Source organism: Rhinolophus sinicus, chromosome 6 (genome assembly GCF_057876585.1).
Source record: "Rhinolophus sinicus isolate RSI-liver-muscle chromosome 6, RSI-T2T, whole genome shotgun sequence".
Lineage (NCBI taxonomy): Eukaryota > Metazoa > Chordata > Mammalia > Chiroptera > Rhinolophidae > Rhinolophus > Rhinolophus sinicus.
The window spans coordinates 69,585,355-69,612,250 of NC_142506.1; the positions used below are offsets into that span (position 1 = coordinate 69,585,355).

The 26,896-nt window shown below is 52.6% G+C and overlaps 2 protein-coding genes across 6 annotated transcripts; both read right to left on the reverse strand.

Moving 5' to 3' along the window:
• On the reverse strand, positions 1-13,927 carry ADIPOR1 (adiponectin receptor 1). Of its 5 annotated transcripts, XM_074317141.2 has the most exons (9): positions 13,769-13,873; positions 9,016-9,173; positions 7,471-7,703; positions 5,893-6,009; positions 4,348-4,519; positions 3,689-3,875; positions 2,596-2,783; positions 1,145-1,338; positions 1-840 (listed from the first exon to the last, which is right to left on the reverse strand). In XM_074317141.2, exons 3-9 carry the CDS (start codon positions 7,609-7,611, stop codon positions 712-714), a joined length of 1,128 nt encoding a protein of 375 aa, XP_074173242.1. In that variant the 5' UTR covers positions 7,612-7,703; positions 9,016-9,173; positions 13,769-13,873; the 3' UTR covers positions 1-711. The 5 variants fall into 5 exon arrangements, with proteins under 5 accessions (XP_074173242.1, XP_019606486.1, XP_019606487.1 ...); XM_019750927.3 differs by lacking the exon at positions 9,016-9,173 and having other exon boundaries at positions 13,769-13,927; XM_019750928.3 differs by lacking the exon at positions 9,016-9,173 and having other exon boundaries at positions 1-960; positions 13,769-13,927.
• Positions 13,928-16,308: 2,381 nt separating this feature from the next.
• Positions 16,309-21,045, reverse strand: CYB5R1 (cytochrome b5 reductase 1). The gene is made up of 9 exons (XM_019750941.3): positions 20,887-21,045; positions 20,470-20,619; positions 20,306-20,378; positions 19,736-19,842; positions 19,402-19,531; positions 18,743-18,826; positions 17,859-17,944; positions 17,336-17,435; positions 16,309-17,071 (listed from the first exon to the last, which is right to left on the reverse strand). The coding sequence occupies exons 1-9, from the start codon at positions 20,899-20,901 to the stop codon at positions 16,899-16,901; spliced, it is 918 nt and encodes a 305-aa protein (XP_019606500.2). The 5' UTR covers positions 20,902-21,045; the 3' UTR covers positions 16,309-16,898.
• Positions 21,046-26,896: the final 5,851 nt, after the last annotated feature.

Consider the following 26,896-nt stretch of genomic DNA (forward strand, 5'->3'; position numbering starts at 1 on the left):
TGTCTTCTGTACTTTCTTTTATTATCACCATAGTCTTTGCATCAAGATACATAGCAATGATAGCAGATTTCTTTTTAAAGCTTAGTATTAAATATTAAATATCTTTCCCCTTTTTAATTTTACATTACTCTGCCAAGAAAAAAACATTGAAACTCAAGTTATCTGAAGCCTGGACACATTTGCATGATTAGCCGGGCTGCATCCAAGTTGGTGACTCTGTTCTTCCTGCTGTGTAAGCAGATTCAGGCCCTGGAAAGACGGGACCGGTTACAATTGTTTTTGAAAAGTGTGCTACAAAAACGGTGGCCTGTTATAAGCCAGGTTACAAAGTAAGGACGGGGTAAGGGAGGGACTTTTTCTTCCAGAAACAGAATTTCCGAAGAGTCCCAGTTTATCACTTTTCCCCAAAATGGTTGGAGGAGGGGTAAAATCTCAACATGAGCTTCAAAGTACTCTGCAGGGACAGAGTCGCCTTGCTGAGGGGACTGCCAAGGAGGGGCATGGTGACGTTTGGCCACCCCCACCTTCCCTCAGCCAGGGAAATGGAAAATTTACTGTCCCAGGATGGGAAGTGGGCTGAAGCTTGCTGGGACTCAACTCTCTAAGAGGTTTCTTCTAGAAACAGACAACTGAGACTCTTCCTGTCACTTCAGCAAAGAAGTTGTGTTTAAAAGCACTTGGGAAGTCCCTCCCGCCCTCAGGAGAGACGGCTCAGAGGAGCGAGTCATCAGTACAGCCGCCTTCCAGGCCGTGGCGGAATTCCTGCAGGTTGGAGACCCCGTAGAAATGGACAAAGGCTGCCGCCACCACCAGGACGTGGAAAATCTGATGAGACTGGAACTGTAGGAACAACGAGAAGAGTCCTTAGGGAAGTGGCAAGGAAGGACTGGGAGTAAGGAGGAGGAAGCCTTTGCCTCTTCTAGTTTCGCCTTAAAATTTTATATCATGAAAGTGATATATCTGTTGTAGAAAAAATGTTAAAAGTCCTGTCAGGAATACACCAAAATGTTAATGTTGGTTATTTCTCCCATGTATATGTATGTACCCCAAACAGTACCCGACCCCCCGTCTCGTACTGCCCTTTACTCACAACTTTTAACTCTAGGCCAGTCCCCACCCACCACAGGGAGGAGCCGTTTCTTACCCAAATGTCAAACTTTCCAGGAAAGAAGCGCTCAGGGATGCGAGCCGCGTAGAGGCCGGCCCCAGTGATGTACATGACGGCCATGAGGAAGAACCAGCCCATCTGGCCCACTGTGGTGGCCTTGACGAAGCCCTCGGCGATGGTGAAGTGCATGGTGGGCACCACGCCGCTCAAGCCCAGGCCCAGGAACACTCCTGCACAGACAGAAGCCGGCAGTCAGCAGGAGGCAGCCACTCCACCAAGGCACTGACGCCTCTGCAGTCACGCGTCCATGGCTCTTAGCTGTTCTCTGGTGGCCAGTGCCTACTTAGGACATTTGGCCACAAGATGGAGAAGTCAGCAGCAGTTTCTTGGACACCCAGAATGGGAAAAAGACTGTGTAAATGCTTATACAGCTATTACCTTTTAAGGACCAAGAACCCACATCTCACAGTCTTTAGCATTTGGTAAGAAGCCTAGGCAAAATGGTCTGGCCAAACCCCCTGATGGCTGACTTGGGTACAGAAGCTCGACGGTCAGGCTTCCGGTGGCCAGAGAGGAGCAGGATGGGTTTCCCATTAAGACCATAAAAGACTCGGTCAGCAGGCCTGTGACCCCGAGCAGGGAGAGGTACCCCGACAGAAGCTGTGTGTGACTGCTGGGACACACAAACAAGGGAAGCTGGGCATGTGTCAACACCACGACAGTACACGACTGCAGGCTGGACTCCCTCCTCCACATGCAGAGCACAATCCTGGCATGTGCTCAGTGCTTGATGAATAGTTGATTCTTTTAAGCAAAGGTTAAAACACCAGAATTAAGTCAAAAGAGGTAATCGGTGTGCTGCTGCAAGTAAAGCTTAAAATAAAGTCTAGGTGACGTTTCTTAAGGTCTGTGACAAGCCTGTGGTGTGGGCTCTGCCATACTGCTGTGAACACTGCTTGTGAGCGTGGCCTGTACACCGATCTGACGTCCTGCTGACATCGTAACACCGCCGTTAACTTCCAGTAAGATGTGAGTAGAAGAAAGACGAGGTGAGACCGCACAGATGTCTGGGCGTGGGGCTGTTACAAAAGTCGTTACCAGTGTCTATCCTCAAGGTCTGTCCTTCACCAAACCTACCTTCTACTCCCTGGTAGAACATGTCAAGCTGTTTCAATTTTAACCCTTTGCTTTGAATGGTTAGGATTCACGTCACTACAACAACTGTGCTTTGTCCGTTTTAACTTTCTCAAACCAAATGTAAGAGCAGTCATTTCTACACTTGCAGCTAACTGGCCAGTGTAGTAATTAAACGGCCTATTAGCCTTCTATGAAAACATTACGAAACTTGGGAGAAAAGAGCTTTGAAAACCCATGCTGTTCCACGAGTGCTGATCACAACCCAGGGTGAGGCTGGGGTCCCCAAACCGCACGCCTTAGGGCCCTGGGCTGAGCCGTGGGGCTCCAGGTTCCACGGTCTTCCTACCCACCTGCTCTTGTCTGCCGGTGTTTGGGAGTGGCAAACCGGTCCCACTGGGCCACGACGATGGCAGAGATGCCCAGAACACAGACAACGGAGAGGTAGATGAGCCGAGGCTGTGGGGAGCAGTAGAAGGAGTAGTAGAGCCAGGGGACGAAGCTCCCCATAATCAGCAGAGCGATCCCTGAATAATCCAGTCTACAAAAGCCACAGAAATGAACCGCGTCAGTGGAGAAACGAAGAATTCCCACGGCTCGTCTACCTGGTTCTTTCTGTTCTTCACCGGCTCCCAGATTTGACCGTGCCCAGTCGCCCCTCACCTCCCATACAACCTGCCCTATGTCTTGGATCAATTCTACAAGATCAAGCCCTTCTACTCTGCAGAGAAGTCGCTAAGAATCCTGGTCACGGAGCTCTCTCTGCCTGCGCCGTGAGCAGCCACAGTCCCCTCCTGGGTACTTAAATCCAGAAAGTTCCCTGCTTCACATTCAGGAAGGGCTCTGATAGGTTGAGCTCTAAAAATAAAACCCTTAAATTGGGAGTAGTATTAAGGGGTATTGTTCTAACTGACTTTGTAAATCACTCAAATGGATCTGTTACCGGTGTTGGGGACAAACAGTAACGTACCACCACCACCAAAGCCCAGCATAACAAGGGCAAGCCAACAAATGGACTGCAGGCTCCACGCTGGGGACTTGGGAGCTCAGAGGATGGACATCTGAGCCAGGCAGCGACGTGTGGGCAGCCAAGATAAGCTCCACTCCACGGTGGCAGGAGTGCCACCCCCCCTGCCCCCATGCCCTGCTCTGCCCAGGCCAACCGGAGGGACGACTACTGCTGCTCTCCACGCTTCACGACAGCACTGCGCAGGGCGGAAGTGTACCCGCACGTGGCTGCTTCTGTGGAGGGGGCTGCCCTGAACTTTGGCGTGAAGGAGTTAAGAGCAAAGCTCGTCACCTGCCTGTCACACCCACGACGGCCAGCCTTCCCGCTGGGCCCGTGGGCATCGTCAGGGGTCTCTGGGGGTCTCAGTGCATCAGCACTTGGACCACAGCTATGACAACAGTGCACTATCGGTTCCTACTGACGTTCTTTCAACTCACTTGGAAAAAGTCCGAGAGACTTTCTCTGAATGACAGTAGACGGTGTGAAAGAGCCAGGAGAAGCTGAGGCACAGCACTGCGCCCAGGAAGAACATCCCAAAAACCACCTTTTCCTGCAGGGGGGCCATGAAGTGCATGTTTGGCCTGAGCATGGTCAAGATTCCCAAAAAGAGGAACAGCACGAAACCTGAGGGAGAAGAGGAGAGGCAAACGTGAGCATTGCTACGGCAGGACCAAAACCTGCTGTAGTGACTGCTACAGGACTAGTCTGAATTGCAGCAGACAAGGGTGCCGCTCATCTAAATCCAGACCAAAGGACCAGTTTTCAAAACGCTGGCCTTTGGTTGTGGGAATTACGAAACAGGAATCGCCCAGGCAAGGACAGCCCTTGCCGGCAGCACAAGGGAAGGCCCCGGTGGCAACCTCCTGTCCCGTTGCTAGGCGCCCCGCCCCACCCCGCCCCACCCCCACGGCCCCGCCCTGCCGCTTCAAGATCAACGATGGCCTCAATGAGCTCAGTGGCAGCTTCAAGGCTGGCCCAACGCCAGCCACCATCAAGCAATCACAACAGCCCTGTGCTCCCTCCCAGGGACAAAGGCCATACACTCCGTTGGCACTAAGAGGACAGCCAGGACCGCCCTGCCCGCCTGACTGCTCACCAAGCAGATGGGTCCAGATATTGCCGGTCTCCGTGTGGATGCGAAAGATGCTCTTGAAGCAAGCGCGGAAGGAGGGCATGGGCGGCCGGTGGCCGTGCAGCAGGTAGTCGTTGTCTTTCAGCCAGTCCGGGAGCACGTCGTACGGGATGACCCTCCAGCGGCCTTCCCACACCTAGGGTGCAGGTGACCAGTGAACAACATGGTTGGGGCCGCGTGGGTCCTTTACTGCAAACACAGCCGGCCCTCCTGTCCCCAGGTTTCACACATGCAGACCCCACCAACCACAGATGCAGAGGCTGACCGCAGTGACTTCTGCCACTTCACGTGAGGGACGTGAGGACTCGCGGACTTTGGTATGGGGTCGGGAGAGGGGGGTTCCTGGAACCAATGCCCTGAAGACACCGAGGGACAACTGAAGTTTGGGGAGGGGGGGTCACAGTTGTACATGGAATTCCAGCTGTGCAGGGGTTGGCATCCCTAACGCTGTGTTATTCAAGGGTCAACTGCATATACACTCTCTGGGAACAGTGCCCTAGGACAAGAGAGGACAGAGCCAGTCTGGGAGGATTCGGGCAGGCTCTTGATGGGCTGAGGTCACGGGGGGACCAGCCTGGACCTGCAGAAACCCAAGAGCATGAACGAGGCTCTCCTGCTACTGACCCTTTTGTTCGATGTTCCAGAGTCGTGTTAGTTTATGTGGATGTGCTGAGGTAAGTGTTTCTCAATCTAAAAAAAATATGGCAGGACCTACTTTACGCTACTTGAAATTTCAAACTTAAGTAAATCATCTAGTGAATGAAAAGAAAGAACTAGAAATTATGCACATGGCTTTTAAAAACCATACATTTTCGCTCTCCTTTGTCGCTGTCCTCCAGGACAGTCTGGCTGTCCCCTGCTCTATCCTTCTCCTCATGAGATTCTAGATTCTTAGTAGGTTGAGACTGTCTTTTTAGAGCAGGGTTCGTGACCTAGGACACATAGACAGTGGACAGAATCCAGGGAGTAGATGGAAATTTGGATGGAAAAAAGTTATCTTCTTTTTCACTCACCTTTAACTAAAATTTAACATTTCCCTCAATTGTAACTATGAACAAGCCACAGCAGTATTAGAACTTGTGACTCTGTCACCAACAGAAAGCATAGGCATTTTCACACATTAGTTTTGCAAATATCAAAATATTGTTTCTATTCATCATTACTTAGAACTTATAAGTTTTAATAAACTGCTCTAGCTTATAATTAACGCATATTTATGTGCTAATACAGGAGCCCATATTACTATTTCACACTTTAATATGTTGATGACTGCCAAAGGGATCCATAGCAAAAAAATTTAAGAACTCCTGGTTTAGAATATATTTTGAACAATGCCCAACACATCAGGCAGTAGAAGTTTAGCTAGCCTTTCCCTGGATTTACTTCACCTTAAGCAAAAACAAATCCACAGGAGTAAAGGCTCTTCAACCCAGCGCACGCCTGCCAGCTGGGCACGCCCAGTTAGCCCGCGGCCCCGCCCCTGCCAGGACAGAAGCTCGGAGGCTGCACCTTGTACACAAACTCCTCCATCTTCTCCATGGCGTGGTGGGCTTGCAGGGGAAGTGTCAGGACCCGCACCTCCTCCTCCTCTTCTGGGGGCACTGGGCATGCTTGCTCTTCTTCAGCCTGTAGGGAAAAAAAAAGCACCAAAAATGAATCCTGGGAGCCAGCCCACAAACCACACGACTGCAGTTCAGGAGCATCCAGACAAACCCACCTCCACACCTGTTGTCCAGCCTCTCTCCTGGGCACAGGGCCTCGGGGGCCCTTCTCCAAAAGCATGGTACTTAATGAGTTTACAACACTATTTCAAGATAAACGCTGGAGGGAAAGCTCAACTCAGCACACAGGAGAGGGTGGTGGGCACCGCCACCAGAGCGACTCAGGGTTAGCACACCAGTGCTACACGTTCTTTAAGTCTGAATGGCCCACCCTCATCTCTAGGAGAGTGGTTCTCAACTTCCCCTGCTTCCCAAACACTTCTCTGTGCCAGAACAGTAAATTCCCAGCACACTGAGAAAGCCAGAGTCTCAGAGGGGCCCTTGACAATTGACATCTGTTTGTAGTTCCCTGACCACTAACTGGGGATGCTGCAGCGACTGAAACTTTGCATCCACAGCAGCTCCCAGGAGGACCAGGGCCTCACAACTGCTTCCACAGAAGGGCCGCTGCCTCCTGTACCCAAAGGAGCCCTGACACAAAGTGTGTGCATGGGACAGCACAAGCCCACCCCGGAGAGAGGCTTTTCTCTCTGTGCCAAGACTGCCAACACGGGGATGGAGGGCCTGGCACCCCGGCCCCTTCGCAGAGCTAGGCTCTCTCCCCCTCCTGCTGATGGTCCCTGGTGAGCAAATGGCCTCAGACTTGGAGATACAGATCCCGCCGGCCTACCCCAATCCTCTCTGTTGTTCTCAGTGACAGAGTCCTTGCTTTTGTTCAGGACCACCATGTTACTGTCACTACGCAGGCCCGACGGTGAAGTCTGTGGTGCCTCACAGCCACCGCAGCTGAAGGTTAACGACGTCACTAAGTGCTGGCCCAAGGGACGTAATGAGCAGTGTGGTGAGGCCTTCCCGAGACGGTGGGCCTTCTCCTCCTTTCCCCTCCCTCTTCTGTGTGGCCAGGATGTGGGGGTGATGATAACAGCTCAGAATGGAAGAGGGGCGACAGGGGCCTGACGAGTGGAGCCTGCGGACTGGCCTTGGCTTGGTTCCTTCTAGAATTCCTTTACTGGAGAGAGACGACTATCCTGTCAAAGCTATAATGATTGTTGTTACACGAAGCCAAACCCAATCCTAACAGCTGCCTCCATTCACTCCCAGACATTTTCTGAGCACTTACTGGATTTCGGGCCTGTGCTAAATACTGGGGTTATAAAGATACGTGAACTCGTAAAAGCCAACAGTGGGAAAAACAGACAAATAAAAAGATACTTGTAATATAGCATGATTAGGACAGAGATTGAGACGTTCCCGGGTGCTGGGGTTTCACTTTTCGGGGAGGGAGTTGAGATCTTAAAAGATGGAGATGGACAGAGGTATAAGGAGAGACTCTCACCAGGGAATGACTCCTGGGAAGACAACTTACTTTGCTTGGGGTGGCGATTACCCGTTTGCCCTTCTCTTCCAGCAAGGGTCCCAGCTCCGCCAGCTCCACCGTGTCCGCCGCCCTGTTACTGGCAGGAGCCCCGCTGCCCTGTACCACCGCAGACCCTTTGTGAGAAGACATCTGGCTGGTACCTCGCTATCCTGCAGTTTCAGCCCGGGGAAAGGCTGGCGTCCCAGCCCTGGGGGGCAGAGATCTCCCTGTGATGGCAGACACTAGAAAGCAAACACAAACATGACGGGTGCTGACCATTTATTCCTCTTATAGCTTCATTTCCACAAGTCAAGACTGAATAAGACACTAGCTAATCAACTCACACCCTGTCTCCAAATCTGAAGGCCAATTAACCGCTAAAATGAAATGTATTCCTCGTTCTACCTCTTTAATATCATCTTTTACTGAGAACCTCGCTAATGTTATAAATAAGGCTGAAAATATAACACCTGGTTGCTTGCCTTCAAAGCACCTGTGGTTTCTGTACCAAACTGTCACCACAGAAAAGCAGCTCCCCATCCTCACCTCCCTCCCACAGGCACGGAGCCCATTGAATGAGGAACCAGCCTATCACCCACAGCCATGCTGCCCAAGAAAGGTGTGGTTTTGAGATTGTGGAGCAAAACTATGAAGTCGATGCCTGGCTGTATTTACTACGAGACCTCCCAGGCTTAGAAGGAATTAAATGCCAACTCAACTCAGCGGGGTCCCAACCCTGGCAGTGCTCTGACAGCTGTGCCTTGTGTGCAAAAGGAGCTTGTTGTGGTCTAGGAGCTGGTGGTTCTATTAATTCTATTGCAGAGTCTATTAATTCTATTGTGGGGTTCCAGCCTGGTTCGACACTTGGACAACAAGCTTTCACCGCAGTCTCTTCTTAAAGTAACCAATAACTTACTGTGTTTCCCCCAAAATTAGACTGGGTCTTATATTAATTTTTGCTCCAAAAGACGCGTTAGGGCTTATGTTCAGGGGATGTCACCCTGAAAACTCATGCTAGGGCGTATTTTCCGGTGAGGTCTTATTTTCGGGGAAACACAGCACCTGGAAGCAGGAAGCTGAAGCTAAGGAGGCAGCTTTGCCCCAGCCCCCGCAGATCATAACCTAGGCCGTGCTCGGACTGGTTTTTCAGAAACTGGAGACAGGCACACAGATCCTTTATGAAAACCAGAGCCACCCAGAAGTCAGTTTTCTAGGAAAAGTCTCAAAAACTTCAGGTTTCCCTGAGTTGCATTCCAGGCAGTAGGCTTCAATCAGGCCTCAGAGATGAAAATAATATTGCAAAGAGGGATAAAGTGCCCCGAGACTTCAACTATCTTGTAAATTACTCGTTTTTCCTCCCAGAAACAAAGGAGTTCATTATTCACAGGAAGCGCAGTACCCAGAATGACAGCATTTTCTTGCCCTGGTTGCCAGGTAACTCCTGCCCATGGAGTAAACTGCTTTACAGGGGTGGAACCTTCAACTTAGGGAACCTGCACCTTTTATAACGGGCAGTAAGCATGACCCTGCTCCTGAGGGAGCGACTTTACCTACCTCCCATGGCTGTTCACTACACCAACGTCTCTGACGTCTTTCTGCATCCAAGAGCAGTCACAACTCCTTCTCGGGGGTTATAACTGGGTCTAGGTAGTTAGGTGAGGGCAATTCTCAAGTTTCAGAAGAGTCATGCCATTGCTTAACCCAAAGCACAGCTGAAACAACAGGCAAATCTAGTTCGAGAGAGCAAACATTAGCTCGCTGTAGGTGTCACATGGTGTCAACACTAAGTTCCTCTTCCTTCAAATGTGCAAGAGTCTGACAAGTCAGGTGCCAGCTCACCGTCCCAGCCAACAACTGAGACCATGGAGAACGGGAAACGCGGCCCCTGAGAACCTCCAGGGACAGGTAAGCCACATGAGAAGGAACCCTGGGAAGGCTTTTCCAACAGGCTGACTACAAAATATACTTCTCCTCCCCGTGAAATATACCTACTCAACAGCTTTCCTAGGAAGCAATCTGTGCGCGTAGCTTTGGGCATTTGCAGAAGGAAGCCTCAGGAGGATACACTGCTGCCAGCACTTCAGAGGCAGCCCAAAACACTGTTCTCAGGTTCTCTGATACAACACTACACGCACAACAAACTAACACACGTCCCTGATTTGGGTCAGAACCCACATTTCAAAATGAACACACGAACAAATGAATGAACGAACGAATGAATGAGGCAGCACTCCAGCTGGCAAGCACATGTCTTCTTAACTGCTTGTCACTGGCTACGGGCTCATGCTCTTTCTTCTGCTGTGGGACTTCCTCCCATCCTTTTCCCCAGAGTGAGCCAACACACTCAGAGTATTTAACAAGTGTATTTAGCACTAGCACCCTAAGGCAGTCTAAGGTACTGTACAAAATACAAAACTGAACGAGTTAAATCACCGTCTTCAAACAGTCTACAGGCAGATGGCACAGGTAACTATGTACAAAGTCACTGCTCCAGGAGGGCCGTGAGGGGAGAGAACCCCTAAAGCAGAATGACCACAAGCTAAGTTCAGCTATTCTGAATGCTGTATAACTATGAGAATACTACAGACAAACTTTAAGTTGGGCATTAGGCTCAGAGATCAGATGCAGAACTTAGTTTGGTATTCTTGTAATTTTCTCATTGGATCTGAAAGGTCCAGCATTCTCTTAGCATGACCTTAGTCTCCTGGCCATAACCCAAATTTTTTCCCTTTCAGTGGAAATCACTTTGTCATTCTTCTCATTCCCTCCAGCTGCTCCATCCCCAGCTTCTACACCTCCCCTCAGCATTGTTTCCTAGACCCAGTCACTAACCCTAACACCCCAGTTAAGCCACAAACCAGCCACCAGCTACGACTCATCACCACGTCATCATGCACTGAAGTCCATGCCAGGAAGTCAGCACGAGAGCAAAGCCCACTGTCCACTCTGGTCTTCTAAACTGTAGCAACCCAGACAGGGGAGGGAGACAGAGATCGGAGGTCTTTCAAGAAAGAAGAGCAAGTAATAAAACGAGGCCCTGAAAATGTAACTTCTGACAGGGGACCGCTCACAGATAACTCGGGATTACTCCAAGCGTTTTTGTCTCTATGCTAAAAAATCGGCATAAACCCTCAAAGTGTTAACACTGACTGTGAAAACACTCTGGAAAGCCAAATACACTTCAACTTCCTACCAGTCTCCTGTATCCAGGTATTTTAGCGCAAACACATTTCCCTCAAATTCACCACGCCCAATACAGCAAAACAGAATTGGGTCAAACTCCCTGGAAAGCATTTTTGATGGGATTTCAATTCCAGCGAATAAGTCTTGACCACTAAGCTTTCCAACTGGATGAAGCTGTAATATTAGTGAACAGAGCTGTGGAGGCAGGGAGGCATTTGTGCTCCTGTGAGTGAGAGAACCCTGTGCCAAACTCGGGGGGACTGATTCTCAGTCACCAGCCACTTAGCTGGAGAGTTTATTTCCCTTGCAGTTTTCTGAGACATTTTCCTGGCTATGGCACACTCCTTCCCCGGGATCAAAGGCACAAAGTTTCTGGAAGTTTTCATTTTGGGGGTCACTGGACCTTAGCGATCCCATGGGTAGGTGCATGTATGCCCACCCAACTCCCATTGTGGTAAACAGGCCTAGGCCAGAAGTAAAGACAGGGACACAGTCATCTTCTCCTCTATGTTTTCTCTCTGTTGGGCAGGCGCTCAAAGCACTGCTGGGGACAGTGAGTCAGGGCGAAGGCCTGTGTGAAAATTACCCACCAGTGACGGGCCTCAGCTTTCCTACTCAATGCACAGTCACTGACGTAAGAGTCTGAAGTGGAAAATCTCAATCTAACTTCCTTTGTAGCTTTTCTCCAGTTAAAGTTCTCCCAACAGAAGAGGTCTTTTGATCCCGAACAGACGGGTAAGCTTTTCAAATGCCATGACAAAAAAAAAAAAAAAAAAAGCAAACAGTATACAGCATGTGGAGGAGCTCCACGCCAGCCCGTTTTCAATACCTGCTGTCCAGCACATGACAGATTTATGGTCAGAAGTTACGTAACACGGTGATGACTTCACACTATGTCCCGGAAGCCCCAATGAAACAAAAGCCAATGAGGCGTAAGCCCGGAGGCACTCACAGGGCACTTTCAGGACCTTTCAATCCAAGGTAACTCCAAACGTCATAAATAATAACCACACGCCCCCAACACTCTGAGCAGGAAAAGGGAGTCAACTGAGCATAGTGAGATGAACAAAGTCCAGGGGTCACATTAAGGATGGACACATGGAGGTTAAATGTAATGACTTTGATGAGTACTAGCTCCAGAAAAACCCACCATAATTACTAAAGCTTCTGGATTTAAAGATGACTGTTTAGTTCTCTAGTGTGATCACAAGTGATGGGACAAAACGATGTATCCAGTGTGTTAAGGAGTTTCGGTTTGGCTATAATTAGAGGGAAACAGAGACCTTGGGAAATGTCCCAGGAGACAGGGAACACACTCCCCAGCCTAGAAGGAAGCGCAGGTTCTTTTACCCACCTGAGAACCCCTGCTGCTCACTGAGGAACGCACAGCACTGTGGTTACGCAGACACGGTGGAGAAAGGAGCTCCAAAGGGTCGCCAGCCTCTACTTTAAGAGGGGCAATAACTTGTTTCCCACTAACATCACTACAAGGCCAAACGCCATTAAGTGCTGGGGGGGATTCCGTTTCCGCTGGAATGACAGGAAAGGTTCTTGGGAGACGTGAGAAAGGACCTTGACAGGGAAAGATGGGAACAGGGCATTCCAGGAGGGCACCGCGGTAGGAACCAAGGCAGCCTTGAAAGAATTTGGCCCCATGGCAGCGAAGAACCCGAACCCACTTTTCCATAAGAGCGTCTTGGGGAAGTAAAAGGAGGCCAGACTGCAAAAACTGAAAGCAGCCTAAAAGCCTACGTGACGGTGTGCTTCCTCCATCAGCAGCCTCGCGGATCAGTGCAGCTTCCTGATTCTTGCCTGAGACGGTTTCCTACTGGCAGGCAAGTGGTTGGTTAATTTATTTCCTTTTTTTTAATCCCTTGGGAATCACTGAATTTCTTGGCTGCTGAGAACAAAACGCTTTCAGACCCGACTCTGCAAGCAGATACAGTTTTACAGCAGTCCACTCAAGACAGACCTCCACAGGTAGCATACCCGCTGTTAAGACTGCTTCCGGAGGTACCAGCCACTGCACAGTAACAGAAGTTACTTCTGGAATAATGAGATTCAGTGGCTGTGAGCTCGGAACTGCTACCCTGATACCACAATCTGGTTAGCACCCCCCCCCCCCCAAGTCCCTAGCAACTGTGCAGATGAGATAAAACACCAGGAACAGAAGTTGGCAGAAGAGGTGACCCAACCCTATCGGCAGAGAAGGGCCCGGAAGAGACCCATTACTACCTCATTTCAGAAAAGAACTAGCCATTAGAGTGGTCACTTGATTTAAATCCTTGCTGTTCTGTGGTCTGTCTTCTTGATACCTGGGGAAATGGCTCACCTAGTAAGTGCTATGTAGACCTCCTACTGCTCGGGACGCTGAGCCTGTGTTACAGTAAATGCACCTGCCTCGTCGTTTCCCGCCGCCGCCTATGGCCACGAGAAACTGAGGGAAAGCATATTATCTCTTTTACATTCTTAAAAACCAAAGGCGTGCAGACCCAAAGTCCCAAACATAAGATGCCTTACGTCAATGCCAGATTTCTGAGGGGATGAAATTTCGTTGTCCTCCAAAGCAGTTTAGATTTCGCACCGTTAAGTAAAGGTCAATTGTCCACCAACCTCCCCGCCTGCAACATCACGGTGGGGTCGCTGTCAGGCCTGCCCTGCCCAAGACGGCAGGCGGAGGACCCTCAGGGCTCCCAGGCCACCACAGGCAGGCGCTCCCCGCGGCAGAGGCGGCCCCGCGAACGAGGTCCTCACCCCGCCCCGTCCCCCCCACTTGCCTTGGGCGGCAGCCTTTGGACCACACTTAGCTCCGGCCTGAGCCGTCCCGAGCCACAGCCTGAATCCAGACGCCGCACGCCCCGGCGGGGCTGGGAAGACACAGCAGCCCCGGGACCGCCGGCCGCCTCCACGCCCTAAGTGGCTTCGAGGTCGCGTCGGAGGCGGCGCGCAGTGGGAGGGGCCGGAAATGTTTACAGCCCGGACGGCAGAGTAGCCGGGAGGCCGGGCGGGCTCCAGGGGTCTCGGGACCCCCAGGACGCCCCGCCGCAGGCCTGGGCCGAGCCCCGGGCTCCCCGCGCCCCACCGCCCCCGCCCACTCGCGCGCTGCGGCGGCGCCGAAACTTACGGCCGGGAGGCGGGCTCAGCTGCGGACCGCGGGCCCCGCGCTACATCTCGCGGCGCTGGAGGCGGCCTACGGCCGAGCGGCCCCGATCTGTACGCTCTCCGGGCCGGAAGGGGCGCGCGACACACGACGTCACCTCCGCGCCGCGGCCCCGCTCCCCCTCCCACCCGGCCTTCCTCCCGCAGGCCAATCACAGGCCCGCTCCGCCCGGCCACGCCCCTCGCTCTGCTCCAATCGTGAGCCCCAGCTCGCGAGGGCCACACCCCCAGTCGCACACAGCGCTGCGTGGCGCGGAGGAATTTCGGGGAATTGCACGGACCCTGCGAAGCCATGCCGCACCCCCTCGGTGCACCTGCCCTCCGTGCCGGGACGTTCCTTGCATCGCATTGGTGACCACCGCCGCCAGCCTGAGCTGCTGAATCCTCCTTCAACCTCGCGGTCCCTCCCTGGGCGAGACTTCAGTTTGGCTGTTATTTCCTCATAAACAGCGAAATCGGTTCCAGCTAGTCTCCCGGGAATTCCCAGCTCCAGCTCCCGGCTCCCGCTCCCGCTGCTGCGGTGGCCCCAGATGGGAGACGACAGCGTGGTGCTGCAACCCTCTGAACCACGCAACGTGGGAAATGACTTGAGGGACCGTTTCCTCCGTCCTCCGAAGGATGGTGCATAACTAGTGGTACCTGCAGAGGAAACTGACCATAACCGTTGTGGGGACAGAGCCCCAGAGAGCAGTTTCCAGGCTCTCGGCCTCACGTGGAAAGGTGCTGGCTCGGGTAGTAAATGGCCATCAGCTGTGGCTAGTTGGCCGTCGGCTGTAACCAGTGGGCCATTGGCCACTGATATAATCGCTGTGGCTACGCTAACAGAAAATGGGGGCTAGCAAGATGGTGGCTGGCAAGCGCAGGTTGCAGTTAGGACGGCGGGTTGCGGACAGTGTGGCTCCTGCTTCCTGTGTCTCCAACCCAGCCCCAGCGAGAATACAGTGGTATGACTCCCGTATCCATGGCTCCGTGGGTGTTCCTTTTTGGCCTCACCATGTCCTGCGTTCTTATATGGGGAGCGGGAGCTGAGACCCCGCAGGCCGCCCGCACGACACCGTAGACGGGTGCCTAGGGTGGGGATTAACTCTCTGTGGTCTCTGGAGTCCGCACACCCAGGTTTCCTGCCCCTGGCCAGCCTGTGACCTTGAGCATGTTACCGACCCTCCAAATGGTAATTACCGCCCCCGACATCTGGTGATAAAGTGGTGCTACTTCACAGGGTCTGTCAGGACCAGGTGAGACACTTTATGCAGGCTTTAGTCTGGTGCCAGGAAAGTGCTTCATAGACCTTATGTGTCATTGTCCACAGCGCTGAGTTCAGTTCTCTCCAGCGGGACCAGCTGTATGACCTTTGGCAAATCCTCATTTTAGATTTACAGGATGACGGAAAAATGAAATTATGTGGCGAGCTCTTAGCAGTGCCTGGTCCACGGCTGCTAACTCAGCATCGCTGACTCTCAGCCTCCTCCTTCCCCTCCCCCACCCACACCTGTATCTCCACCACAGTATCAAGCACGTTGTCATTATTTCCCACTGGTCTATCTTACTCTGCACTATGAGTTCTCTGGGGTCTGAGACCCGTCTCGGTTACCATCGGATCCTCAGGCTGAGCTGTGCTTGGCACGAGGCAGGTCCTTAATGAATGTTTGCAGGTTGAGTGGAAGAGGCAGAAGCCAGGGCAAAACAAGACATGGTGAACTTCTGGGTGAGACACTCTCTTTGCTGAGCTGCTTCCCTGTCAGTGCCCAACAATCTTAAGCAAGACTGTCCTTTATGGAGGTGAGGTAGTCGAGTGTCTCCCATTGCACACACAGCCTGTGGCATACACATACCAGCTCATCAAGAAATGTTTGCTGCAATACCAGCAACAGAACGTACTGATACTTTGCCCTGTGGAGGGGTGAATTCTCAGGTACCCCAGCCTTTCTTTCAGGAGCCCCACAGAAACAACATAGTTCCATGCAGAAAACCAACGGTGACTTCCTCCTGAGATTGATGGGACTGTCCCAGTGGGACTAACAAGATCTGAAGCTGCCCTGTCAGGCCCTGGGAGAAGGGAGTGGACTGGGTCAAACTGTCACAGCAGAGGGAAGTGCAGTCAGGAGGGGTGGGCGTGGGCCACCAACTCTGCCCAGGGCTGGTGGTGTCAGGTTACTTCTTAGAGGAGACCTTCTGAACAGAAAGCAATACTTTGTTTACAAGGTATCCTGCAGGGTGAATATGGTGGTGAAGGCAGAAGGACCACTGTGATGGTAGCTGGGCTCAGGAAGCATTGCCTCCAACTTGTACTCTTTGCCCCACCTTAAAAGCCTCCAGGGAGAGGCTGAGCTCCTGTTTCTGCTGAGACCGCTGTTAAGAGAGTCACTGAGTTTGGTGACAGGTCTTATTTCAGCACATGGTACAACTGCTCAAAGGTTCTGTAATACCTGGGAGAAACTGCTAGGAAAGCCTCCCAAATTCTCAGGCATGAAAGCTTGGAAACAAGGACCCCAGACACAACGGCCCTTTAGGTAAACACTGGGGCCTCAGCCCCATTTATTAGCAGAGGTTCCTGCCACAAGCAGCAGTCTTAGCCCATGGAGAGCCACTGCCCTCCAGCCCGGGCAGGGGCATAGACAGACAAACACACAAATACATGTTTCAGATTCCCTCCTATGAGGTCTGCAAAAACCACCCACCTTTCATGCCATCTCTGTAACTAACTCTAGGAGTCCACTCAGCAGGCACACAGAACCTGCGAGGAGTAAAGCATCAAACAGCAAGTAAAATCCACGACACAGACTGTTCCTCTCATCAGACATAAGAAGAGGGTGACTCTACCACGAAACTGGCTCGTCTTGGAACAAATGTACCTGCTTCTTTCTGGCCCATGGAAGAGACTGCTCCACGGCCTGACCTGAGGCAGTATGTGCGTGCACGCGCGCACGTGTGTGTGGCTTCCAGGGCTACAGGGATGCCGTTCCTGCAGGTACCACCCAGATTTCTGCTCCAGAGAAAGACAAAAGGCCGATCCTGTCAGGAAGAAATCTAGGGCTTACAGCATGAGTACTGACTGGGGACAGGGCAGGAGCGGGACCAGGGAAGCTAGAGGACGTTCAGTAGGTGAAGCGCATCTTTTGCGAGTAGCCCAGCTTGTCCAAGCTGGGGTGGCAGGCCAGCTGCACCATGGGGGGTGGCCCACAGAGCAGCAGCAGCACATCGTCCCCTGGAGCAGGCAGATGCTCCCGGATCATGTCAGCGGTAACAAAACCCTTGCTGTAGGCCCAACCTGAAGTGCAGAGAAGAGGAGACAACTGACACCCAGACCCGTGCTGGCAAGGGGTACAGAGCCACGTGGGGGCCAGGGCCCCGGGAGGCTCCTGAGGTGTCAGGTGGCAGCGGCAGCTGGTGGCTACACTCAGCCCGCCTCAGCAGCATGGTCATTCCTGCTGCCACCTGTGAGCAGCAACTGGAAGGAAGGGACCCGGAGACCACGGTGAACCCACGCAGTGCCACGGCCCGGCTTGTGGGGTGTCCTGAAGTGGGGCGGTACCTGCTGGGGGGTGATCCAGAGTGAACCAGAGCTTAAAGCGACTGGGGTGTTGGGCCTGCAGCTCCTCCAGGTCCTCCCGTAAGATTATGTCCTTTTCCGTCTGAAAGGAGACGGGAGCGAGGGCTTTAGGGACCTCTGAGCCCCAATACAAAAGTTCTGCTGTAACCACTTTCCAGTCAGGAGCGGAAAAGAACGTTCAAGTCCCAGGAATAAACTGGACCGTCAGGGAGTCAGGATGACGGGAACGGGAGGGCAAGAGCCTTCATTCACAGGCGTGAAGATGATGGAACATCTAAGGACACCCAAGCAGCAGGCAGCTACGCTCAGGCCTGGTTCCTGAAACGTTATCTTTTCTGCTTTCCTTGGAGCCAGGGGCAGGATCTGGCTCAACACCCTGCCCCCTTATAGCAGTAGAACATTCTACGTTGCAGGGGGCACCGCGGGCTGAGGCTAGAACAGGCCCGTTGGTATAAGCCCGAGCCACCCAACTGTGACGTCCCAGGACCGAGGAAAGCAAACCAACCTGGTTGGCAAAAAGCAAAAAGCACTGCGTTGGGTCTTCAGGGTCCTTCAGGATGGCCCGGGCCAGCTGCAGCATCGGCGTGATCCCTGCACGAGACCAGAGACACACGTGCCACGGCTGCTCCTGCCCCCACTCCTTAGGCAACAGGCCCTCTGTGGGAACCCACCCGCTCACCGCCGGTCCCCTGCTGTGTCATCCTGCACCTAAGTTTCTGGATAGATATGCCCTTTGCCCCAAACTCATGAAAATTCATGTCTGGAGGACAAGTTGTCATCACACTCGACGTTCATCTAAGTGTACTGACTGTTAAACTCCTTCTAAGGATGAGTCTGAGACTCGTCCCCTCACAGGCTGTTGTTGGCTAGGACTCACAGGTCAACAGGTGCTACAAGCCCACTGACTCAACGTGATGGTTCTGGAGCACTGGGCTCGCAGGTTCAGTGCACGTGGGTTGGCACAAGCTCACTTGGGCACTAGTGCGTTACCGGGGCACCAGTGGAAACCGTCTGGTGAAGCTGCATTTCCTCATCTGTAAGAGCGGAGGGTGGGACCTACTTCACAGACACACACGTAAAAGACCAGCACAGTGTCTCCGACACGGAAATGTCAATTTTCTTTCCTCTTGACTGTACTATCTCTCGCTGCTTCTCTGTCCTACCTAAAAGTTATTAAATCCACTCAACGTGAGCTCTCGGCAGAGCCCACATGGTTTGTCTCTCATTCTATCAGTGAAAATTCTTTTGGTTTCTACTTGATTATGACTTTTTCACGTACTGGGGAGCCCTAGGCACTGCTGGGAATAACCGCCAAAGCTCCCGAGGACCACTTGCAAGTTTCTGTGGTGACATCAGCAATGGCGGGAGGGTGGCCCCAGTGACACACACCTGTCCCGCCAGCAATCATCCCCAGGCTCTTCGCCACTCGTGGCTCTGCTGGAGATTTCTTGTCAGGCTGAATACTAAAATTCCCTGAGAAATGAAGTGAAGACGGGGCAGAAGAACGAACTCAGTGAGGAAGCTAAGATGGCAGCTGCAGAATTAAAAATACTCCACGCCAGCTTAGCAGCTGCGTGAAATCTGACCCTGGCGTGTGGGTGGGGTCTGAGCTGAGTAGCATGATGCTACTTGAGAGACAATGGGCCAGGATTGCATGTCCCGCGTTACTAACGACCAGTCAGGTGAGGGCCACCATGAGTCATCAGCCGCCGCTGGCAGAGGGTGACTCCCTGTTGAGGGGACAGGCATGGGGCCAGGTGGGAATCTACCCTCCCAGTGGCACAGAGCAGCTGAGGAGGCTCAGTAATGCACCCGCTGTCCCCAAGGGAGGCTGGGAGCTGCCTCCGGCTCTCCAAGCAGCTCAGGGGGGTAGGGAACAGGCCTAAAACCTCCCCGCTGCTGTGGCTGCTGAAGTCAAGTGGCAAACAGGGCTGACAGTGAGCCTTTCTATGACTCCAGAGCTGTGTGTACGGGAAGGGCTGACATGACACGCACACACAGCCACACCGAGCCCAGAGGACCAGGGGCTGGAGCAGTGGGGCCGTTACCTTTCCCGGTGTAAGTCAGCAGCCCACTGGGCCCTCGAAATTCCACCACATCTCCAATCTTCAGGCTGTTCAGATACTGAGACATCTTCCCTCCCTCAGGAAATTTGGGGTGCACACCCTTCAGGTAGACCTGAGAGACAGAACGGGAAGCACAGTGCTGGGCCCATCACGGATTTCTGAGCCTGCTGAGTGACACTCCCTAAGCTGGGGTACACACGTCCTCCACAGTCACACAGGACATGCCTCTCCTGCTGTCAAACCAACCTTGGGCGTTTCTACAAATCCCAGGAAGACCAGGCTGAGGAGCCCCTGGGGCTCCTTCCTACCCCCTTACCTTGATGACAAGGTCCACGTAGCCTTGGTCCTCGTCACTGGTGACGGGAGTGTATGGCCTGATGACCAGGCTGCCGTCAATTCGGGCAGAGAGGTAGACGTGTTTGCCTGGAGACCATGCAGAGACCTACGTAAGGGCTGCTTACGGACGTGCTGCATTCCTGTCACCTTTCAAAAACCTCAGGGATGTTGGAGAGAACAAGGGCATCTTGCTTCCCACTGTTGTCCCAATGAACCATCAGACAGGGACGATTCACCTTCGAGCCCCCTGACGGATTGTCCCTCCCCATGGAGAAACCCTTATCGGTTACTGCCCGGACCTTGGCGGCAGCAGCAGGGGAGTTGAGGGTCTGGGCAACGGGTGAAAGTTAGTGTTTGCTGGGGATGGGAGGAGAATGTGTGCAAATCCTGCGGAGAGAAAGCACTGTGGAGTGTTACAAACGGCCCAGGGGCACCTCACAGCGAGGTGGGGAGGGAAACGGTGTGGAAGAAACAGATTCAAGCAGCGTGTTTCAGGAGAATCACCCCCTTAGGGCAGCAGGGGAAGGCGCCTACCCCCCACTCTCCTTACCCACAGGCAGGCCCAGAACGTGGTGGGCGGTGGGCAGGGCAAAGCGGAACCTCTTCGTGTCGTGGCTCACAGTCTGGAGGAGGGGTGAGCGTTTCACCAGGGCATCCCGGCCACCGCGGGGGGCCCCTGGCCGCGCCTCTAGCCCGCCCCCTCCTCCCACTCACCGTCGTGTCCAGCAGTCGCAGCAGGTACTTCTCATTAGGGTCCAGGAGCGTGACCGGAGGCCGGCGGGACCTCCGAACCAAGTAGGAGCCCAGAGCCAGGCCGAGCAGAGTCAGCAGCCCCACCCCCAGGGAGGCCAGCAGGCCTGGGTTCTGCGGGGAGAGCAGGCAGCGTGACCACTCGCGGGGGAAGAGCCGCGGGCACAGGTAGTGACCGTCCCGCACGACCAGCCGCCCTGAGGGTGGCAGCCCCGAGCTCCAGCGCGGGAGCAGGCCCGGGTCGGAAGGGTCCCCTGGACAGGGTCATGGGACCCCGGCATCCAGGGCGGGGACGGCGGTGAGATCCCCTGGTCCGGAGCTGAGTGCCCAGACTAGATGGGACGGATTCCCCTGACACAGGACACGGAGCGAGGGCCTCACCAGCTGGAACCCCATGACCGAGCTCCGCGTCCTCCAACGCCGCGCCCGCGGAGCGATCCCACAACACGCAACGCGGCGGGCAGGAGGCGGGGCCTGGCCTGGGTGGGACCTGGGGCCAGAAAAGGGCGGGGCCAGCGAGGGGGCGTGACCGGAAAGCCCGGAGAAGGCAGGTCAGGAAGTGACGGAATCGGAAGAGGCGTTGTGGCCTAAGGAGGCGGGACCTGGACCGAGCCGTTGCCGGAAAGGGCGGGACCTGGAACGAGCCGGTGCAGGAAAGGGCGGGACCTGGAAAGCGCCGGTGCCGGAAGGGGCGGGACCTGGAAAGCCCCGGTGCAGGAAGGGGCGGTCCTGGAAGGGGTGGGGCCTGAAAAATGCGAGTCCGGAAATGGCAAGCCCGGAAGTTACGGACCGGAAAGGGGCAGTGTGGCGGAAGGGACGGCACCCGGAACGAGCCGGTGCAGCAAAGGGCGGGACCTGGAAAGAGCCGGTGCCGGAGGAGACGGGACCTGGAAAGCGCCGGTGCCGGAGGGGGCGGGCCCGGAAGGGGAAGGGGGCCTGAAAAATGCGAGCCCGGAAAGGGCTGCCCTGGAAATTACGGACAGGAAAGAAGCAGTGTGGCGGAAGGGGCGGGGGCCTGGAAAGCCCCGATGCAGGAAGGGGCGGCCCCGGAAGGGGTGGGGCCTGAAAAATGCGAGCCAGGAAAGGGCGGAACCGGAAGTGACGGACAGGAAAGGGGCAGTGTGGCGGAAGAGGCGGTACCTGGAACGAGTCTGTGCCGGAAAGGGCGGGACCTGGAAAGAGCCGGTGCCGGAGGGGATGGGACCTGGAAAGCGCCGGTGCCGGAGGGGGCAGGCCCGAAAGGGGCGGGGGCCTGAAAAATGCGAGCCCGGAAAGGGCCGACCCGGAAATTACGGACCGGAAAGAGGCAGTGTGGCGGAAGGGGCGGGGGCCTGGAAAGCCCCGATGCAGGAATGGGCGGCCCCGGAAGGGGTGGGGCCTGAAAAATGCGAGTCCGGAAATGGCAAGCCCGGAAGTTATGGACCGGAAAGTGGCAGTGTGGCGGAAGGGGCGGGGCCTGGAACGAGTCGGTGCCGGAAATGGCGGACCCGGAAGAGACAGGGAGTTGAAAGGGCGGGGCCTGGAAAGGGCGGGGCCTGGAAAGGGCGGGTCGGGGGCTGAACCCCGCCCCTCCAGCCCCCGCCCCGCGCTTGAAAACTACAAGTGCCCGGAAGGGGTGGGCCTGATGAGAGCCTTGGGGAGGAAAGGGCGGAGACTTTCAAGACGGGGGGCTCGTAGGGGTAAGGGGTGGGGCCAGGAGAGGCGGAGACTGGCAAGAGCAGGGCATCGTTTGCGGGGGGGGGGGGGGCCGGAAAGAGCGGGTACTTTCAAGACCGGAGGGATGCAAGTGCCGGGGAGATTGAAGCGGCGGGCCTGATCAACGTTGTAGGGCCGGAAGGGGAGGGAAGGGAAGACGCGGGAACCGTAAGAGCTGGGGCCGACGACAAAAGGAGCCCAAAAAGGGCGGAAGGGCGGAGCCGGAAAGGGCGGGGACTTTTATGATTGGGCCCCAAAAGGGGCGGGGGCGTTATGGGTGGAGGCCCGCAAGGGGCTGGGAGATGGGCGGGGCTGGCCTGACCGGGTGTGGGGCGGCAAAGGGGCAGCTCAGTGGCGGCGGAAGGTGTGACCGCAGTCCCTGAGCGCCCCGCTCCTTCACTCGTGGTCCAGGCGGCCCGCGAGCGGGAGCCACCAAAGTTAACCAAGACGGCCTAAGAGCGCAGCTCCAGCCCCGCCTCCCCAGCCTCGGGTCTTTGCCCTTGGACCCGCTTAGCCGGGAACCAAACCTCGTGTACTCACTCCCACTCACTGCTTCTCAGACGTAACCACAACCCAGACCTCTTTTAGGAACTTAGACAAATGGGATCACACAGTATGTATTATTTTTGTTGAAAGTAAACTGACATCTTAAGACGCTTAACTCAGTAGAGCTGGGAGGACTATGGGTACAGCTGGGAGGTACAGCTGGGTTCCTTCTTAGCTCTCTAGCCTGGACTTCCGGTTGAACTCGATGGTAACCGCCAGGGCTCGGGATGCCAATAAAGGGAGAAACCATACTTGGGCTCGTCCTGTTTTTCCACCTGGGCGGTCAGAGGGTCGTTCGTTCGCAAGTGTGCTTGCACTCTGGTGGTTCCACTTCTTTTCTCGAATAAGCCGTTTTCTTTTGGTGGATTATCTGGAGAATTATTTGGCCAGACGATATTTTGTATGAGCGTCTTTTGCATTGTTTATGAGATTTTTCCCCATGTTGTCGTGATGGTGTGTTCATTTTCATCACTGATTAGACACCATTGTATGACTAGACCAAACTTACTAACCCATCCTAATGGTCTCCATGTGGGGTGGGTCAAATTTGCGGCCATTACCAAGCTTCTCCTCTGTACGTCCTTGTACAAGTCTCGGTGCACACGTGCTTGTGTTTGTGTCGGGTATGGAGCCAGGAACGGAACTGCTGCATCACAAGGTACATACAGACTTGCGTCGACACTGCCAGTGTCCCAAAGTGGTTGTGTCTATTTGCGCTACCACCAGCAGTGATGAGGTCTTACTTCTCTACATCGGAGGTTGACCACACTAAATATTTTAGACTTTGTGAATTATACAGCCTCTGTTGCAGCTACTCACCTCGGCCCTTGTAGCAAGAAAGCAGCTGACAGACGACATGTAAGCAAATAAGCACGGCTGAGCAAACACTGCTCCAGTGAGGTCTCAGCCTTGGCACTTTGGAGGTTTGGGTCTTTCCATGGTCTGCATGTGTCCCCCCCCCCCTTTATATGTTGAAATCCTAACCCCAAGGTGATGGCGGTAGGAGGTGGGGTCTGTGGAGGTGATTAGATCTTCAGGGCAGAGCCCTCATGAATGGGATTCCTGTCCTAAGCAAAGACGTGAGCGCTCCCACACCCACTTCTGCCAGGTGAGGACACAGGAAAAACAGCCCTCTATGAACTAGGAAGTGGGCCCCCAACAGACATTGAATCTGCCAGCACACTGGTCTTGGATTTCTCAGCCTCCAAAACTGAGAAATCAATTTGGTGTGTATAAGTCCCCAGTGTATGGAGTTCTGTTACAGCAGCAACCTGAATGGACGAAGACAGATAGGAAAGACCTCAGGGTGCTACAATCTGGTATAGGTAAGAACCAGTTCATGGCGACTCCCCTCTCTCTGGCCCTCAGAAGCCAAAAGGATATTGTCTTGTCTGTTCCCCTCATCAGACTATATCATCTATGTCAAGTAGGCTGCAAAAATCAGAATGAGCATACATCTCTGCTTGCCTGGGACAGTCTGGTATACACCTGCTGTGGTAGTGGAACTGGGTAGTGCTGCTTTTCACTCTCAAAAGTATCCCAGTTTGGACAGTAAATCGCATGGTCACCCTTCTCAGAATGCTCAGGCCTTGACCAACGTCTAGCGTTACTTCCCAAGACCAGTCCTTCCAGAATTCCCATTGTACCTCTGCCTCTCCTCTTCCTGAGGCTGAGTCGACTTTGCCCTGCCTGGTGAGCAGCCAAGAGTCTTGGGATGCGACAGCACCAGCAGTCGCATATACTCCATTGCTGCAGAGTCTTCCTCGTAAAACGCCCTCTGGCACACATTTCCTTCCACCAGTGGACCTAGCAGCGCTTAGAGAGCACAGCCTTCGGGAATCACGCCCAGGTCTAGCTGGTCCTGCTGCAGCCGGTACAGCCCTTATAAAGGCCAAACAGCAAATACCTTAGACTTTGAGAGTCGTGTGGTCTTTGTCACAACTACTCAACTGCCCTTGTACAGTGAGGGTAGCCACAGATAACACATAAACAAATAGGTGTGGCTGTTTCAACAAAACTTTATTTTTAAAAACAGGCTTGGGTCAGATTTGTCCTGCAGCCCCTAGTTTCTTGGTCCCTGGCCTAAACCTGTGGTGCTCAATATTTGGGATGAACATTAATGTTATCTGGGGACTCTTATAAAAATAACGTAGCCAAGGTTGAGCATTACTGATTCAAACCAATATGCTTCTAGTTTTAAGTGCAGCAAATAATAACAGCTAATGTTTATTGAGTGCTTACTGTATACCAGGTGCTAAGAGCTTTCCTTATATTATCTCATTTAATCCTCACAATTCTGTAAATTGGGTACCATTATTATGCCTTTTTTATAGATAAGTAAACTGAATTTGGTAAAATTAAGTAATTTCCTCGAGTTTGAAGGAGACCAGAATATGCCACCCCAAAATATGCCACTTTGGTCTAAATGTCATTTTAAGCTAAAGACATTTGTGACTCAACACATGCAGAAAAAATAAAAAGCTCAGAGCTTCCTTTATCTGACTAAAAGCTGCAGGCTACAGTAAATTCCTTGTCAGAGCAATTCTCCCAGAGGGAGAATGAAACTAAACCTACCCCAAGTCTCTTACTTAGGGGGGTTGAAGGCCCTCAAGGAAATGAAGAGACCACTCACACCAAGACTGAGAAATATTATCACAAACCTTCTGATCTCCTCTTTGTTCCCCTGAAACGCATTTATCTTTCCAAAGTCGCTTGTTTTCCTCAACACCTTTCTCCCCCTCCCCTTCACCTATTAAGGTGGTATACAGTCCCCAAATTCTAATCATACTTTGGCTTACTAATCACTGAGGTCTCCCATTTGTATGCGTGTTCACACATAAATGAACTGTTTTCTTTTCCTCCCGTTAATGTGTCTTGTCTCCAGACACAGAACCTGAGGGTAGAAGTTTTTATTCCTCACCTGCAAGGTCATGTAGCTGTTAAAAGGAGGAAGTGATTCACAACCAGACATCTGCTTCTAGAATCTGAGCTCCCCATTATTACGCTGTTCTATTATTATTCTTAACTGAAAAACACTCAGCCTCCGTCTGAACTTAACTAGATAAATTATTTTACCATATACTGTGTTTTATAAGGTATATAAAAAGTTAGTCACAAGCAGTTTTCTCCAGATTTAACAAATGTGCTTTTTCTAGTATCACTGAATCTTATTTTGAATCAGATTTTTCTCAGACATGTCCACAGCTTGGGCACATCATAGAAATTCATTGTTGAAGTACCCTTTCCGTTTGTTTTTTGTTTTACAGATTTCCTCCATTTTAGCTACTGTGATGCTGCATCTGATTAGGCGATTATTATTCTTCAAAGGCAACACGTTAGTGTGATTTTCTTCATTCTAGAGGCAGGAGAGCACAGTGGTTTTATATATGGGCTTTGAAGCCAGACAGTCATCAGTTTGAGTTCTGGCTCTGCCACTTGCATGATAAGTACTCAGGAAAGACCACCTAGTTTTCTAGCATTTCATCAACTAGAATGGGATGTCTCGCTTCTGTTTTCTCCATGTGTCCTGTCTTTATGTAGTTGAAGCAGAGGAATGTCCCCTAAGGTGTCTTTAAGTAACAAGCACTCCCACCACCACAAAATAGCTGACACTTACGGAGTGATTACTACATGTTATTTTAAATACTTTTCATGGATTAATGAATTATTTCAATAACCCAATGAAACAGGTGTTATTATTACCTTTAATTCGTAGACAAGGAAACTGAGGGCCAGGGAGATTAACTTTTCCAAGGTCCTGTGGACAACAAATGGCAGGGGTACTTTTTGAATCCAGGTGGGTCTGGCTTCAGAGTCCATACTTCAAAAAAAAACTTTCCTATATTATTTTATTATACTGCTTTCAGTAGGAAATTCTGTTATATATTTCTTCAAATCAGAAAAAATGATTTGTCAATGCCTCCAAAGCAATGGTTCCTAGGATTTAGGATTTCGCAGGATATTAAAATTTAAAAGAATTCTGGCAAACATATTTTTGCCACCTTTAAGTTTTAACAAAAAGGACCTTTAAAGACAAACACCATCACTGTCATTTACTATTAGCACAAAACAAAGGACAATTTAATATGGTACAAAAAAGTAAGATGGTTATAATCTAGAAAGACAGCATCGTAATGCTGTATGTATTCGC